Raw genomic sequence first — 15,130 nt, forward strand, 5'->3', positions numbered from 1 at the left:
TTTCGGGCCGAAACGTCGTCACTACCTCCTCCCATAAATGCTGTCTGACCTGCTGAGTTCTGCCAGCATTTTGTGTTTTTTTTTATTGATTCTATTGTGTTTCTTTGTATTTTTTTGAGAATGCCCCAAGGAAATGAATCTCGGGGTTTATATGGTGACATGTACATACCTTGATAATAAATTTACTAAGAACTTTGAACTTTTTGAACTTAAGAGGCTGAAAGTTGGAAGGGTTTAGTGTGAAGACATTGAGTATGTCTATTCTAGAATCGTAAAATTGAACCAAACTTTTTTGAGTTAAAAGACTCAAGTTGAAGCTTATTGACATTCAGCCCCCATATAGTGTATGTATACCACCAAATGAAACAACGCTCCTCCAGACCAATACCATGCATACCGTATATCTCACACACAACACATGAAGAAACATTACCACAAGCAAACTAACAAATAATAAAATGTATTCCAGTAGATTGACATTTGGCATATGGTGCAATTACAACACCAGTTTAGAAAGTAAACAGTGCAATGCTGTTGGCACTTCATGTGTATTGAAGCCTGGGTGGTGGCTGTTTGCCACCCTAACAGTCCTTGTCTTTGTCCTTGTCCTTTTCCTAATGCTTTGCTCCCCCCGCCCAACTTTCCCCCTTCCCTTATTCCTCACTCTGACCTTTTACCTCTTCTCACTTGCCTATCATTTCCCTCTGGGTCCTCTCCTTCCCTTTCTCCTACAGTCTACTCTCCTCTCCTATCAGATTTCTTCTTCTCCAGCCCTTGACCTTTCCTGCCCACCTGGCTTGACCCATCATCTTCCAGCTAGTCATTCCCCCCCCCCCACCACCTTTTCATTCTGCAATCTTCCCCCCTTCCTTCTCAGTTCTGAAGAAAGGTCTTAGCCTGAAACATTAACTGTTTTTCATTACCATTGATGCTGCCTGATCTGCTGAGTTCTTCCAGTATTTCCAGCATCTGCCGATGTTCTTGTCTTTTTGTTCTTGTCCTAATTCTACAGTACCTCCTGCCTTCAGGCAGGAGGTGATAGAAATTGGGAGGGATCCCTGACAATGCCAAGGGCCCTCCATATGTAGCATTCCTGATAAATACGTCAGATGGATGAAAGATCCACTCTGCAGTCCTCACATGTAAAGTCTACCGGTATCCTCACTTTAGGTAGATTATATTGCATCAACCTATGTTTCAAAGGTTGATAATTGGTTAAGTATTGTCACATGTCCCCAAATCAGCGAAAAGCTTTTCTTTGCAGGCTCTCCGGTCAGAGTATTTCATACGCAAGTATCTCTAGGTAGTGTAAAGGAAATAAACGAGAGAAGGCAGAATACTGTGCTACATTTCAGAGATAACGAGGTGGATTGAGAGATCAAGGGTTCAGATTTAGTTTATGAGATGTCCAGTCACAACAGCAGGATAGAAGCTGTTCTTGAACCTGGTGGTTCATGTTCTCAAGCTTTTGCCCAGTGGAGGAAATTGGGGAGAAGAGAGAATGACTAAATGTCTGGTAATCCTGTCTAGTCTTCCAAGTTAGTAGAAAGTGTAGACGGAGTCTATGGCTCGTATGATGGTCTCTTTACTGAAGGGGTTTATTGGTATTGGTTTATTATTGCCACGTGTACCAAGATAGAGTGAGAAGCCGGTTTTGCATAGTGCTTATTCAAGTCTAATAATTATGCAGGATATCAAAGAGAATAAGGTTAAGCAATAACAATGCAGAATGCAGTACAGTGCTGGTAAATGATGATGTGGAAGATCACAATGAAGTACACAGTGACCAGTTTATTAGGTACATGAGTAGAACTCAGTGTGGTCTTTTGCTGTTGTGGCCCACTCACTTTAAGGTTCAGTATGTTGTGCATTCAGAGATGCTCTTCTGCACACCATTGCCATAAAGTGTGGTTATATGATTTACTGCCACTTTGCTGTCAGATTGATCAAGTCTGGCCATTCTTCTCTGACCTCTCTCATTAACAGGGCATTTTTGCCCAGAACTTCCGCTCACTGGATTTTTTTTTTTTTTTGTTTTTCGTACCATTTACCGTAAGCTGTAGAGACTGAAAATCCAATAAGATCAACAGTTTCTGAGATCCTCAAACCACCCCATCTGGCACCATCAATCATTCCACAGTCAAAGTCACATAGATCATATTTCTTCCCCATTCTGATGTTTGGTCTGAACAGCAACTGAACTTTTTGACCCTCTCTGCGTGCTTTTATGCATTGAGTTGCTGCCATGTGAAGTATAGGCATGGTATTAACATACTGTAGCTGCTTTGAAGCATAGAAATATACTGCCTATTATCACCATTTCAAGTGGTGGGTTGCCCTCCAATTAAATAGGAAATATTTCCAGCTAACAAAGCAGATTAAAAACAGTTATATTATTTTCACATTTTTGTAATCTTGTTACTTTAAGCAGACTTTATTCTGAGGAGTAAATTTTTATGGAGATTATAATTCTACAATGGATTTCTAAAATGCAAATGTAATACTTACAAACTAGAAAAATATACTGACGAAATTTAGGCCAAGTCATCTGTCACAGAAAGAATGTTTTGGGGGGCAATCAGTTTAGGCCAAAGCTGAGGATTCTGGGTCTCCTTTGTGATTCCTAAGAGAGAATGACTGGGCTGGAGGGGTTCTTGATTATGTTGGCCACTTTCCCGAGGCAGCAGGAAGTGCAGACAGAGTCAGTAGAGGGGAGACTTGTTTGCATGATCATAATTTGGCTGTTGGCTGTGTTCACAATCCTGTGCAACTTCTTGGTCAGAGCAGTTGACATAACTAAGATGAAACAAGTCAACTCAATCCTGAAGTACTGCCTGAGAAGGGGATGTAGCTATGGTTGACCTCACTCACAGTTCACTGACTATTTTATCTATAACTCCTCAACAATTTCATACTAACCATCATTTGCATATAGTGTGCCAAAACATATTCAAGTATAGATTGTGACTTGTGTAAACTATTAAATTACATATTTTACATATATCTGACTCTCATTTTTTTGAACCACTGTCAGCAATAAGTTTATTTGCTGGTGGAATGTTTATTTAACAGCCTCTGTTTTTGGTGGGGAAGGCAGAGGAGCATCTTTGCCCAATCAGTAGTTATAGTTCGTCCCTTGTCACACCTGTATTAATCAGGATTTACAATTATCTTCTCCAGGTTCTTCTGCTCCCTGAGTGCGCTGTTTGTCTCCACTCTACTGATATCAGCTGTCTTCTCCATCATCCCCTTCTGCAGCAACGTAATCATTCTTGCCTTTGTCCTGGCCGTGGCCGGGTTGGCCATGGGCTGCATAGACACCATTGCTAACCTACAGCTGGTCCGGATTTACCAGAAGGATTCGCCTATCTTCCTACAGGTTGGCAGACATGTTGAGACGTGTTTTTGATTGTATCTATATTGGCCTTCATTGTAAGTGGTTTAGTGTCCAGGAGCATAATGTCTTACTAGAATTATACAGTGCTTGATCACACCATATCTGACATACTGCATAGGCACCAGAAACTGCTGATGTTGCAATCTGGAGGAACTCGGTGAGTCAAGCAACTTATTTGGACTGAAAGAAAGAGGAAACAGCTAGTGTGAAAAGGAGAAGGCAAATTCCTCCAGTGCATTGTGTAGTAGTCAAGTATGATGTTCTAGAGATTATCTCTTGGTGGGTCCTCAGATGAAAGTAGATTCCTGGGATTGCATGAAAAGAGGCTGGCTCATCCAGGGCTATATTTACCCAGGGTTGGGAAAAGCAAGATATCTAATTTTTTAAAAGTTCAAAAACTTTTCAGGGCTTTAGGAGCCTTGAACCAGGGATCACTGTGTTAGGAAGTTGGGGAGGACAATTGGGAATGAGATGAGGATAAAACTTCTTCATACAATGCAGAACATTACAACACAGTTCCTGGCCCTTCAGCACATGGTGTTGTGCTGAGATTTAACCTACTCTAAGATCAATCTAACCCTTCCTTCCTATATAGCCCTCCATTTTTGTGACATCAATGCGCCTATCTAAGAGTTCCTTTAAAATAATTCTTAAATTATTCATGGTGAGTCTGGGGTATTCTCATATCTTAGACTGTGGAAACTATGGCTAAGTATATTCAGCAAGTTTAGATAGATTTCTATACACCAAAGGCATCACGAGGATGTGATGGTAGACCAGGGGTTATGAGGGATTGAACAGCAGGGTCAGCTATGATCAGACAGAATACTGGAGCAGAGCAAGTTTGAAGGGCCAAATGGCCCATGCTTCCTCCTATTTTTTTTTCCACACACCGTTCATTTCCAGTCTGAGCCGCAGAAAATGAATAGCTGGATATCAGACAATAAGAATACAGGAAGAGGGACTGGTTAGCCCATCAAAATTGCTCTATTATTTCACTAACTTTCTACCACTTTCCCAGTCACGTGCAATAACTCGGCATGGAGTGTGGTGGCTAGCACAACACTTGGGGTTCAATTCCCTCCGCTACCTTTAAGGAGTTTGTGTGTTCTCCCCATGACCATGTGAGTTTCTCTTAGTACTTTCGTTTCCTCCCAGAGTCCAAAGACTTGCTGGTTGGTAGGTTGATTGTTCACTATAAATTGTTCCGTGATTAGGCTCAGATTAAATCTGGCATGGCTCGAAGGGCCTATTCTGTGCTGTATCTAAATAAATAAATAAACACTGCATTTTTATCCCTCTGTAATAATTTCAAAGGCTTACAATGCTCCTTCCATCAGTTATAAATTATTGACACACCCCACACTCTTCCAAGACACTGACAGTTTCTATTTAGCGGAGCTAATTTCTCAACGTATTCCCTATAAAATGATTCCATGTTTTGAAAAGATCACAGCCCACTTGAAATCCAGAGAATGTGGGCCCCTTGCACTCAAGATCTCCTAATGGAATAACCCTCTTGTCCCAGCAATCTATCACGAATTTCAGTTGCACCCCATTTAAAGAAAGCGTCCTTACCTGGTGTAAGACAAACCTGTGTGCTTGGCAGTCCAAGTTTACCAGTCGCGTTATGGCACATTTGGGTGTATTACATGACGCACTGAAATGCTCCAGTTCTGTGTGTATAGGCAATATAGAGATATGAGGCAAACTTGGGTTGTTTTCTCTGGAGCGGCAAAGTATGCTATCGACGGGGTCAATAGACACTTTGTCCAAAGGTGGGAAAACTCAAAAGCATTGGCTTAAGGTGCGAAGGAAGCTTAAAGGAGATTTGCTAGGCAAGAGTTTATTTTATTTATGAGGGACATTATTTTAAAGTGTTTGGAGGGAAGTGTATAGCGTGGATGTCAGATGTAAATTAAAAGAAAAATTACTTATTGAGATACAGTGCAGAATAGGCCCCTTCTGGCCCTTTGAGCCTCACCACCCACAATTTAACCCTAGCCTAATTATGGGACAATTTACAAATTAACCTACAACCAGTATGTCTTTGGACTGTTGGAGAAAACCAGAGCACCTGGAGGAAGCCGACACAGTCACAGGGGGAAACTAGCAAACTCCTTACAGGCAGCGATGGGGAATAAACCCCCGTAGCTGGTACTGAGAAGCATTGCACTAACACAGTAACGTGTGGAATGCTCTGCCAGGAGTGGTGGTAGAGGCAGATACATTAGGGGCATTTAAGAAGTTCTTAGACACATGGATGGTTGAACAATGGAGGGTTATGCAGAAGGGAAGGCTTAGGTTGATTTTAGAGGAGTTTAAAAAGTCAATACAACATAAGCTGTGGAGTGTTCAATGTTCTATTCGGAGAATGGTAGGTGCCTAGAGTATATAGCCAAGCGAAGTAGATACAACAAGACATTTCATGATCATTTTAACAAACACGTGAATAGGCAGGTAATAATCAATACAGACCATGTATAATAGATAGGAATAATTGGCATAGTGGTCGATGCAGATATGACGAGCCAGCAGGTTTATTCTTGAGCTATATGTTTCTAAGTTCTATGATTTTAGTTTTTAATTAATTGATTGGCTGGAACTCCTGGCTTTGATGTGAAGTGCTCTTCCTTTCCATTGACAGGTCCTCCATTTCTGTGTTGGCTTTGGTGCTTTCCTCAGCCCCATGATAGCAGATCCTTTCCTCTCTGAAACAAACTGTATGCAGAACAACCTCACCGCAAATGGGACCTCAACTGACCTGACGCACATTCGAAATTCCTTGATATCTCACCATCTGATGAATCAGAGTAACATTGTTCTGGCGACCAGTGGGCATTTTGTCTCAAATGTGTCCTATGCATTTTGGATCATGGCTCTGATCAATGTAAGTGAGATGTGTATTAAGGCAGTTATAGCAATTATATATAAAGTAAGGTATGATTTACGGGTTTAAGAACATTTGAACTTGATGCAATGGGCCATCAAGCTTATTTGCTGGTTGGAGTCTCAAGGTCTCACCTCCCCAAACTTCTCCTCTTTCCCCACTCATAGCTGCCTCCACAACCATGTGGCGTTATGAATAAGGCAAAAAAAAAAGGTCTGATCAATTGGTAGGAATGATAATCTGGAAAATTCCAGATTATCCAAACCAGACCAGGTCACCCTGGTAACATACACAAGAGATTCTGCAGATGCTGGAAACCTAGAGTAACACACACACAAAATGCTAGAGGAACTCAGCAGGGCAGGCCGCAATTATGGAGGGAACTAAACAATTCATGTTTTGGGCTGAAAAGTGTTTTAATTACAGGTCATCTCACAGACTACATGTTGCCTCCAAGTCCTTCCTTAACTCTGCCATCCCTGTGCCTGCATCTTCCGCTTGAGGCCATTGTGATACTCCTGGGTGCTTCAGTTTCCCCTCTAATTCTAAAGACCTTTGGTTAAGGGTGTTGACCCCTGATGCATGGCAACACTTGAGGGCTGCCCCCAGCATAATCTTCCGACTGTGTCGGTTGTCGACACAAAGTGACACATTTCACGGTATGTTTTGATGTTTCAATGCACATGTGACAAATAGAGCTGATTAAAGAAAAACTTATTTTAAAATCAATCAGCAAAGAGAAAGTCCAGCAATAAATGAGCATTGAATTAACCAAAACTGAAATCAATATGTGCAGGTATATATAGTACTGTGTAAAATGCTTGGGCACCTGTATGTAGTTAGATCACGGAGCAGAGAGCAAGTTCATAAATCTGGCAAAAGCAAAGGATATTGGGAATAGAGAGAGTGGAGTGCTATGGGAGGGGTGTGGGACAGGTGGCAAAGAGTGCCAGAGATGGGGTGGGGAGTTGGTGTGGGTGCAGATACACCCAGCCCTGAGCCACCAGACAAGGTCATTTGATTGCAAGCAATTGGTTTATTAATCATTAGAGAATGTCTGTCTGGTGCTTCCCTTCTCTCTCCCTTCCCCTTTTCCCAATCATTATTCCCCTCTCCCTGCCCTATTCTCATTCTCAGTCCACAATAAGGAGCCATATCAAAATCAGGTTTATCATCACTCACATTTGTCATGAAGTTTGCTTTTTTTCATGTTTGTATGAGATGAAAAGGTTAAAGGGCATGGAGCATTTGATGGTTCTGGGTCTGTACTTACTGGAGTTTAGAAGAATGATGGGTTATCTGTCAAATATTGAAAGACCTAGATAGAATGGATGTGGAGAAGAGGTTTTCTGTAGTGGGGCAGTCTAGGACCAGAAGGCACAGCATCAGGATACAAGGGCATCCCTTTAGAACTGAGATGAGGAGAAATTTATTTAGCCAAAGGGCAGTGAACCTGTGAAGCCAAATGATGCAAGAAGATGGAGTTTGCAGTGACTTTAATTTTTGTTTCTTCATGCAATGGAGATATAACTGGTGAGGCTAATATTCATTTCCCATCCTTCGCTAAATGGAAGAGTGGGTTATATTAGAGTAAATGACTCTGCCAGCTCTACATTCAGGTATAGAGCTGGCTGGGTAAGGACAGTAAAACTCCCTTCAGCATTGGCAAACTGGGCATTCTTTTGTTTAATGCCAATCCACTTCTGCTAATTTTTGTTTACTAACAGGTTTATTAAATTACTTGAATTTATATTCAGCAGTACAGGGGTAACACTGAAATTCCTGCCTCCAGGCCATGATAGCATTTCATTGGCAAATTGGTTCACACGCTTAAGGGGCCAAATGGCCCAATCCTATCTAAGTTACTGCACTCCCTCCAGAGTAATAAATAATGGCAAAAATTGCCTCAGACTAGCACAATAAGGAATCTTGGTGGAACTTTGTTGGCAATCAAGTCAATTCTCTTGAAGTTCCCCCACTTTGGCGCATCATCATCACCGAGGCTTGATGTGGTCATCCTGTCAGAAACCTCGAAGCAAGTGGTCTTGGTAGCACTGACCAGATTGAGAAGATGGTCGAGCATAAGAAACCCAACTACCAGGAGCTGGTAGAGCAGTGCTAGAGACAGGTGGAGAGCACCTAAAGGGGTGGAGTGTAAATGCTTTGCTGGCTGCTAACTCTGTAGAACCTGCTGTCTCCTTGGCATAACGGGGGCTGCAATGAGAAGAGCCATCAGTGTGGTTGAGCGAGCCTCCAAGTGGCTATGGGTGACCCATGGACCAATGTTGTTGTGAGGCAAGTTGTAGCCTGACTAATCCTGGCTGGGTCACCCGGGCGAGGGCGTCTGATGTTGAAGGACTCGAACCACCGGATGATCCCGGGTTACATCACTGATGATGAGTCCCATCACATCCTGGGATGGATCTCAGCATCTATAAACAAAAATCAAAAGGGAAAAATGGCATTTTTATAACACTCTTTGCATCCTCAAGATACTCCTGAGGATTTTGTGTTTTAAGTGCAGTCACCATTGGGAGGTAGTTGCTGAACTACACTGGTAGAATAAAGCCAAAAATTATAAATGTCACCTAGGTAACATAGAATTAGACATGCAGGCAATACAGAAACAAACGATTCTGTGTGGCATGTTTGTTCTGCTCTCAATGATATACCAAATTTGTATCATTATCTGTAGCACTTTTTTTCTTGAAAGTTACTGAAGAATCTGATTCCAGCTTTCTTGAGACAGAATACTTCTGATCAAGAAGCTCCCTGTGTAAAAGTAAATAAATAAAATAGATATCTTTTAAAAAGAAACATGAAAAAAGTCTCATCTTCCCTCTGGTACTTTGATCAGCTATCTTAAATCTGTGTCCTTTGGTTACTGCCCCAACCGCCATTGTTAAATTTCTCCCTTGATCCAGGCATGATGTTGTAATTACCCAAAAATATCAGCGAAAGGGATCAAAGCATTCTTGGTATTTGTTTTTTTAGTATTTTAATACTCTGAGTGTAGCCCAACAATAAAAACAAAATGCTTGAAGAATTATCCTGGATACTATTGTTCAAAAAAGGATTGTGTTGTTACTGCTTCATTTGCCAAGCTACACTGTAACCTCAACTGAAAGCAGTTAATTTCTTTCATCATCGGATATTCACCCGCCATGCTTGCTGACCAACTTAGGCATTATTTTTATTTCTTTAAGAATTCAGCCTGGTTACAGGCCCTTCTCACCCAATTTCTCGTTACAAAAACACCTTGATTTCAAAATTCCTGCCTTTGTTTTCATTTATATCAGAACCTGGCCTTGACCCACAGTACCTCTGAAATTTCCAACCCCATAACTCGTCGGGTCTAAGCATCCCTTGTATAATCTCACCTTCACTGACAGCTATTAGCTGCCCCGGTCTGAGCTATAGGATTCACACTCAGTAAATCTCACCACCCCCTATTTTTTTAAGGTACTCTTTCAAACCAATCCCCTTTTGATCATTTGACCTCAGATCTCAGACACCTTGGGAAGATGTGCACTGGCAGCTCGCTTTGTATAAAAGCATCTTAGAAATACAGTAGTAGCGTTAGGGAGCTATTTAGTATTCCTTTGTCATTCACCGATCTCCCCTACCACTTTATATCTTTAATTGTGCTTGCCTCCTTTGCGTCTTGCAACATCACCTCTTTTTGGTCACTCCTCCTCCACATTTTCAGATCCTTCCTCTCATTTCTCCCAGCCTCTCAAACAGCTCCATCTCCCTACCCATCTCCACTTTCTACAGTACTGTGCAACAGTCTCAGGCACATGTATATATTGTTCGGATGCCTAAGACTGTTGCGCAGTACTACATTTGTTAACATGGAGCATGGAGTGAGTTTGTAAATCAGGCAGGAGTAAAGGATGTTGGAAACGGGGAGGGTGGCACGCAACGGAAGGGGTGATAGGGAAGGAGTGCAGGGGCTGAGGTGTGGGGGGAGTTGGTGCGGGTGCAGACACACCCAGCCCTGAGACACCAGGCAAAGTCAATTGGTTCCAAACAATTGATTTATTGACCATTACAGAATGTTTCTCTGGTACTTCCCTCTCCCTTCCCCTTTTCCCAAACATGATTCCACTCAGTCCACAATGGAGACCCATATCAGAATCAAGTTTATCACATATGTCATGAGATTATTTTTGCAACAGTGGTATAGTAAATATATATATAAAATGACAATACTATGCAAAAGTGTGTGTGTGTGTGTGAGAGATCAGAATATTTGAAGTCATAATCAAAGATAGAGCGAACAGAGAGGTGGTGCGTGATGGGATGAAAACTGTCCCCACAGAACAAATGGTATTGCTATTGTCGAAGTGTGAGTGCTTGTCAACTGTCTGGAGGAGATGAATGACACCAATAGGGAAAGGCAAGAACAAGGTTAGAACTGTGAAGTCAGTTGCTGGAATAAAGGGGGATGCTGGAAATATTCAACAGTACAGAGAGAACAACTGAGTTAATGCCCGAACTGCTGTGACACAAGGGTTCGTTATGTGAAATTAGCACCATGGGATCACATACAGCACAGAAGCAGGACTTTTGGTCTGCATTGTGCCGACTATCAGGTACCCATCTATATTATCCAACTAACCAGTCCACAGCCCACTATGCCTTTGTGATCAAAATTGTTCAAAGCCAAAAGTCAAATTTACTACCAAAGTATATATGTGTCACAATATAATTTGAGATTCATTTTCTTTCAGGCATTTTAAGGAAAATAAAGAAATACAATAATATTTATGAAAATCTCTATATAAGCAAAGATTGAGTAATAACTAAGATGCAAAATAGGGCAGAGTTTATAAATAAGTAAAAGTAATTGTACTGAATGTCACCAGCTGCAATGTGTCACAGAAGGTGTGTTCTGTTCTTTGAGCTTTATTGGACTGTGACAGAAGGATGAGAGTGGGAGAGATTATGAAGTTCCAGCAAAGTGGAATTTGGGCTCAATCCATGTAGCCGAATCTATTTCATAAAGGAGATCATGTCATGGTCACTGAATGCTAAATTCCAACCCACCCTTCCACAACCCCTCACCACCGAATGCAATACACTAACCCCCCACCACTATCGCTTGTCATTCACCTTGTGTACAGACATTCCAGTGCTTTATGGACATACAATCAATCTATTTATATAAGCTATCTTATATATTTATATTTGTTTTTTTTATTATTATTGTGTTCTTTATATTGTTGTACATTTTGTGCTGCATTGGACCTGGAGTAACTATTATTTAATTCCCCTTTACGATCTCAAGTCTTGAGTCTAAATTGAGAGGAGTTACTGCCAGTTGGGTTCCTGGATGTCATGAAGAGGAGAGGTTGAAGGGCAGCTTGTCCCATCTTGTGAGGGGTCCTGAGAAAGGAATGGTTGTTGGGGACAATTCAGACCATGCGCCTATGTGGGTTCTTTACAAAGTACAGTACTGTGCAGAGGTTTTGTGCGCAGATGTTTAGCTTGGGTGCCTCGGACTTTATTGCACAGTATTGTAGTAATTCTATGTATTGCACTGTACTGCTGCTGCAAATAAAGGTCAACTTTTGTGACACATATGAGCAGCGATAAATCTGATTCTGGCGTGTGTCTATTACGGACTGAGTGTAGGAAGGGGCTAGGGAGATGGGAGTCAAGGTTGGGAAAAGGGGAAGGGAGAGGGGGAGGAGTGAGAAGCACCAGGGAGAGGTTCTATAATGATCAATAACCCAATTGTTTGGAATCAAATGACCTTGCCTGATGCCTCAGGGTTGGATGTGTCTGCACCCTTGCCACCTGTCCTCCACACTTCCTGCGGCACTCCACCCTCATCATTCCCAACATCCTTTGCTCCTGCCAGATTTACAAACTTGCTCTCCCCTCCATGTCAATGAATACAGTACTGTACAAAAATCTTAGATGGTGTTTGTGTGATCACAATGCATACTCCTGCTTCACTGCATGTTTTAGCCAAGGATGAATTTCTGCCCCCATCTGTGTCTGATTATTAACAGTACTGATGGATAGCACATTAATTGTCTTTTTGAACTCAAACTTCGGCATTGATCCAACACACAGAATGACTGCTGACATCCGGCTCAGTAGTCCAAATTTAGTAACACACTCAGACTTCCCTGCTCTTTCATTAATGGCCACTGTCCTAAGGTTGGAAGCGAGACCAGTGACTCTTCTGAGGAGACTTTAATCTGAATCAAAATTCCATGTTCTGCATATTTTAAAGATTTAAAGATTAGCTTTATTTGTCACATGTACATCAAAACCTATAGTGAAATATGCTGTTTACATCAATGACCAACGCAGTCTGAGATGTGGGGCAGCCCGTGAGTGTCACCACACTTCCGACGCTAACACTACATGCCCACAACTTACCAATCCTAGCTTGTACATCTTTGGAATGTGAGAGGAAACCCATGCAGTCACGGGGAGAATGTATAAACTGCTTAAAGGCACAAGCGGGTATTGAACCTGATCTTACAGCTGCTGCTGTAAAGCATCATGCTATCTTTTACACTACTGTGACATCCTACTTTTGATTCTGAAGTGAGAAGGCTGAATTGGAGTGCAATTTGTTAATGCAGAATTGCATACAAAATTCAGACGCTTTCACATGTTTATCCACAGCTCTTGGAGGCCATGGCATTTGTTTTGACTTTGAGTTACTGGGATGCAGTAATGGTTGTAGTTCCACTGATACCTGGTGGTTGTTTGGAAGATTTTCTCTGTTTTGTCCACTCACCTCAACAGGCCAGAGTTCCTAGTCTCCTCCACCGGGTGAGACGAGGTGGAAGGGTACATGGGAACACTTGCAAGGAGTCTTAATATCAAGTTCAGGTCAAGAAAAGTCTCCATGGTCACACAGGATGTCACGGTACCCTAGTGGTCAGTGTAAAGCCTTCCGGTACCAGCTGTGAGATCGGGGTTCGATTACCGCTGCTGTCTGTAAGGAGCTTGTACGTTCTCCCCAAGACCTTGTAGGTTTCCTCTGTCCGCCTTAGTTTCCTCCTACGTTCCAAAGTGTTAGCAAGTTGTGAACATGCGGCGTTGCCACTTGTAGCATGCTGCCCCCAGCACATCCTCTGACTGTGCTGGTCATTGACGCAAATGATGCATTTCACTGTATGTTTCGATATACGTACGACTAGCCCAATAGAGCTAATCATTCATCTTCAACTTCTCCACTGCTGGGTGCAAAAGTATTGGAGAGTGTGAGTGTACTCCTGGATATTAGATCTGCAGACCACGTGGTACAATGACCTTTATTGCTGTGCATGATTCCCTGCCGCACTTGGATGTTAGAGGTAACATGAAGTTCAGAAAGAAGCCCATTGGTTCATCCCGGGTACATTATATCTATGCAATCAAACATACGATGTCTCAGCTGCTTCAGGAAAAAAAAAGTATATCTGCTATCTTTCCAGCCAACAAGGGAAGGTTTAGAATGAGGCATTAGCACAATTTTATTGCACACTAGACCCTTGGTCCAGTGGCTCAGTGCAGACAAAGATAAAGATTAGCTTTGCTTTTCACATGTACATCAAAATATGCAGTGAAATGCCTTGCATGTGTCAAGGACCAACATAATCGGAGATGAGCTGGGGGCAGCCTACAAGTGTCGCCATGCTCCTGGCGCCAACGTCGTATCCCCACAATTTACCAGCCATAACTTGCACATCTTTGGAATGTGGGAGGAAACTGGGAGCTCCTGGACGAAACCCAAGCTCAAGTTCTAGTTTAATTGTCATCCAGACTTGCATGATTGCAGCCAAACAAAAACAGCGTTACCCCGGGGCCAAGGTACAAAACACAATACCTACAGTCATACAGAGCACAAAGCACATATAAGATATCAGTAAAATACAGTCACGTAAGAAACAAATCCAAGACCCTGGGTTCATGAATGTTGCAGCAGTCTGCAATCTGCAATCCGCATTATCACGTGGTCGTGGGAAGAACGTACAAATTCCTTACGGTCCACAGTGGGTATTGAAACACAACCTTGTAGCTGCTGCCATAAAGAGTACGCAAACTGCTATGCCACCAAGATATTTCTTGTCTTGTTGACCAGGTGTGTTAATTCTGTTATTTCCTCCTCCAATCCATTGACTTGTTTCTCACTCTCCAGTTGCCCGTGCCTGTGGCCGTGCTCTTCCTGATGTGCAAGCAGGGATTCGGGGGCTGCTGTAGCAAGAAAAACGCACCCCTCTTGCCAGCCGAGGAACTGCCCGCAGACCTGCAGATGGACAGATTATCAGCAAGGCAGGAAATTACGTTAAATGCCAAAGGTAGGTGTGGTGCAGCCATGAACACGATAAACAGTGTTAGCATTGAGTGCACGTATATGTGTCATCTCATGTGGATGTGGGGTTGTTGGGTCTCTGACTTGGGCGATGCCCCTATTGTCACCATTTAATTGAGCTCTGACAACTTGCACTTGTTCCTCAATCAACCTTTACTTACTTGTGCAGAAGAGCAACATGTCCTCTGTCATGAAAGTTTGAGCAAAGAAATGCCTATTTTATACATAAATTGACTAATTGTATACCAACATTGATCCAATAGAAACTTCGTGCACTTCTGAATCCTGACATTTGCATATTTAAGTACCAAACATAATCCATATTTCAGGAGATAATAACCAATTGAATCCATTGTTCCTTAATAATTGGTAAAATAACTATCCAATAGTGAGTGTTGCTCTAGAATTCTTCATTTGCATCTTTATCTTGTTTTGGCATGCTCGGTGACCTTGGCTCCCTGGCTTAAACAGAAAGGCTGTACAGGAGTTAGGCTTTCAAGAGCCATTTTCAACCTGG

The 15,130-nt window shown here is 42.2% G+C and overlaps 1 protein-coding gene across 1 annotated transcript in view; it reads left to right on the forward strand.

The window, feature by feature from the left end:
- Positions 1-15,130, forward strand: part of LOC132381079 (major facilitator superfamily domain-containing protein 4A-like) — a 64,400-nt gene that overhangs the window by 17,294 nt on the left and 31,976 nt on the right. The window contains exons 2-4 of the mRNA XM_059950265.1: positions 3,181-3,379; positions 6,045-6,287; positions 14,440-14,599. Coding sequence (XP_059806248.1) covers positions 3,181-3,379; positions 6,045-6,287; positions 14,440-14,599 — 602 coding nt within the window. The remainder of the gene's footprint in view (positions 1-3,180; positions 3,380-6,044; positions 6,288-14,439; positions 14,600-15,130) is intronic.

Source organism: Hypanus sabinus, chromosome 25 (genome assembly GCF_030144855.1).
Source record: "Hypanus sabinus isolate sHypSab1 chromosome 25, sHypSab1.hap1, whole genome shotgun sequence".
Classification (NCBI taxonomy): Eukaryota; Metazoa; Chordata; class Chondrichthyes; order Myliobatiformes; family Dasyatidae; genus Hypanus; species Hypanus sabinus.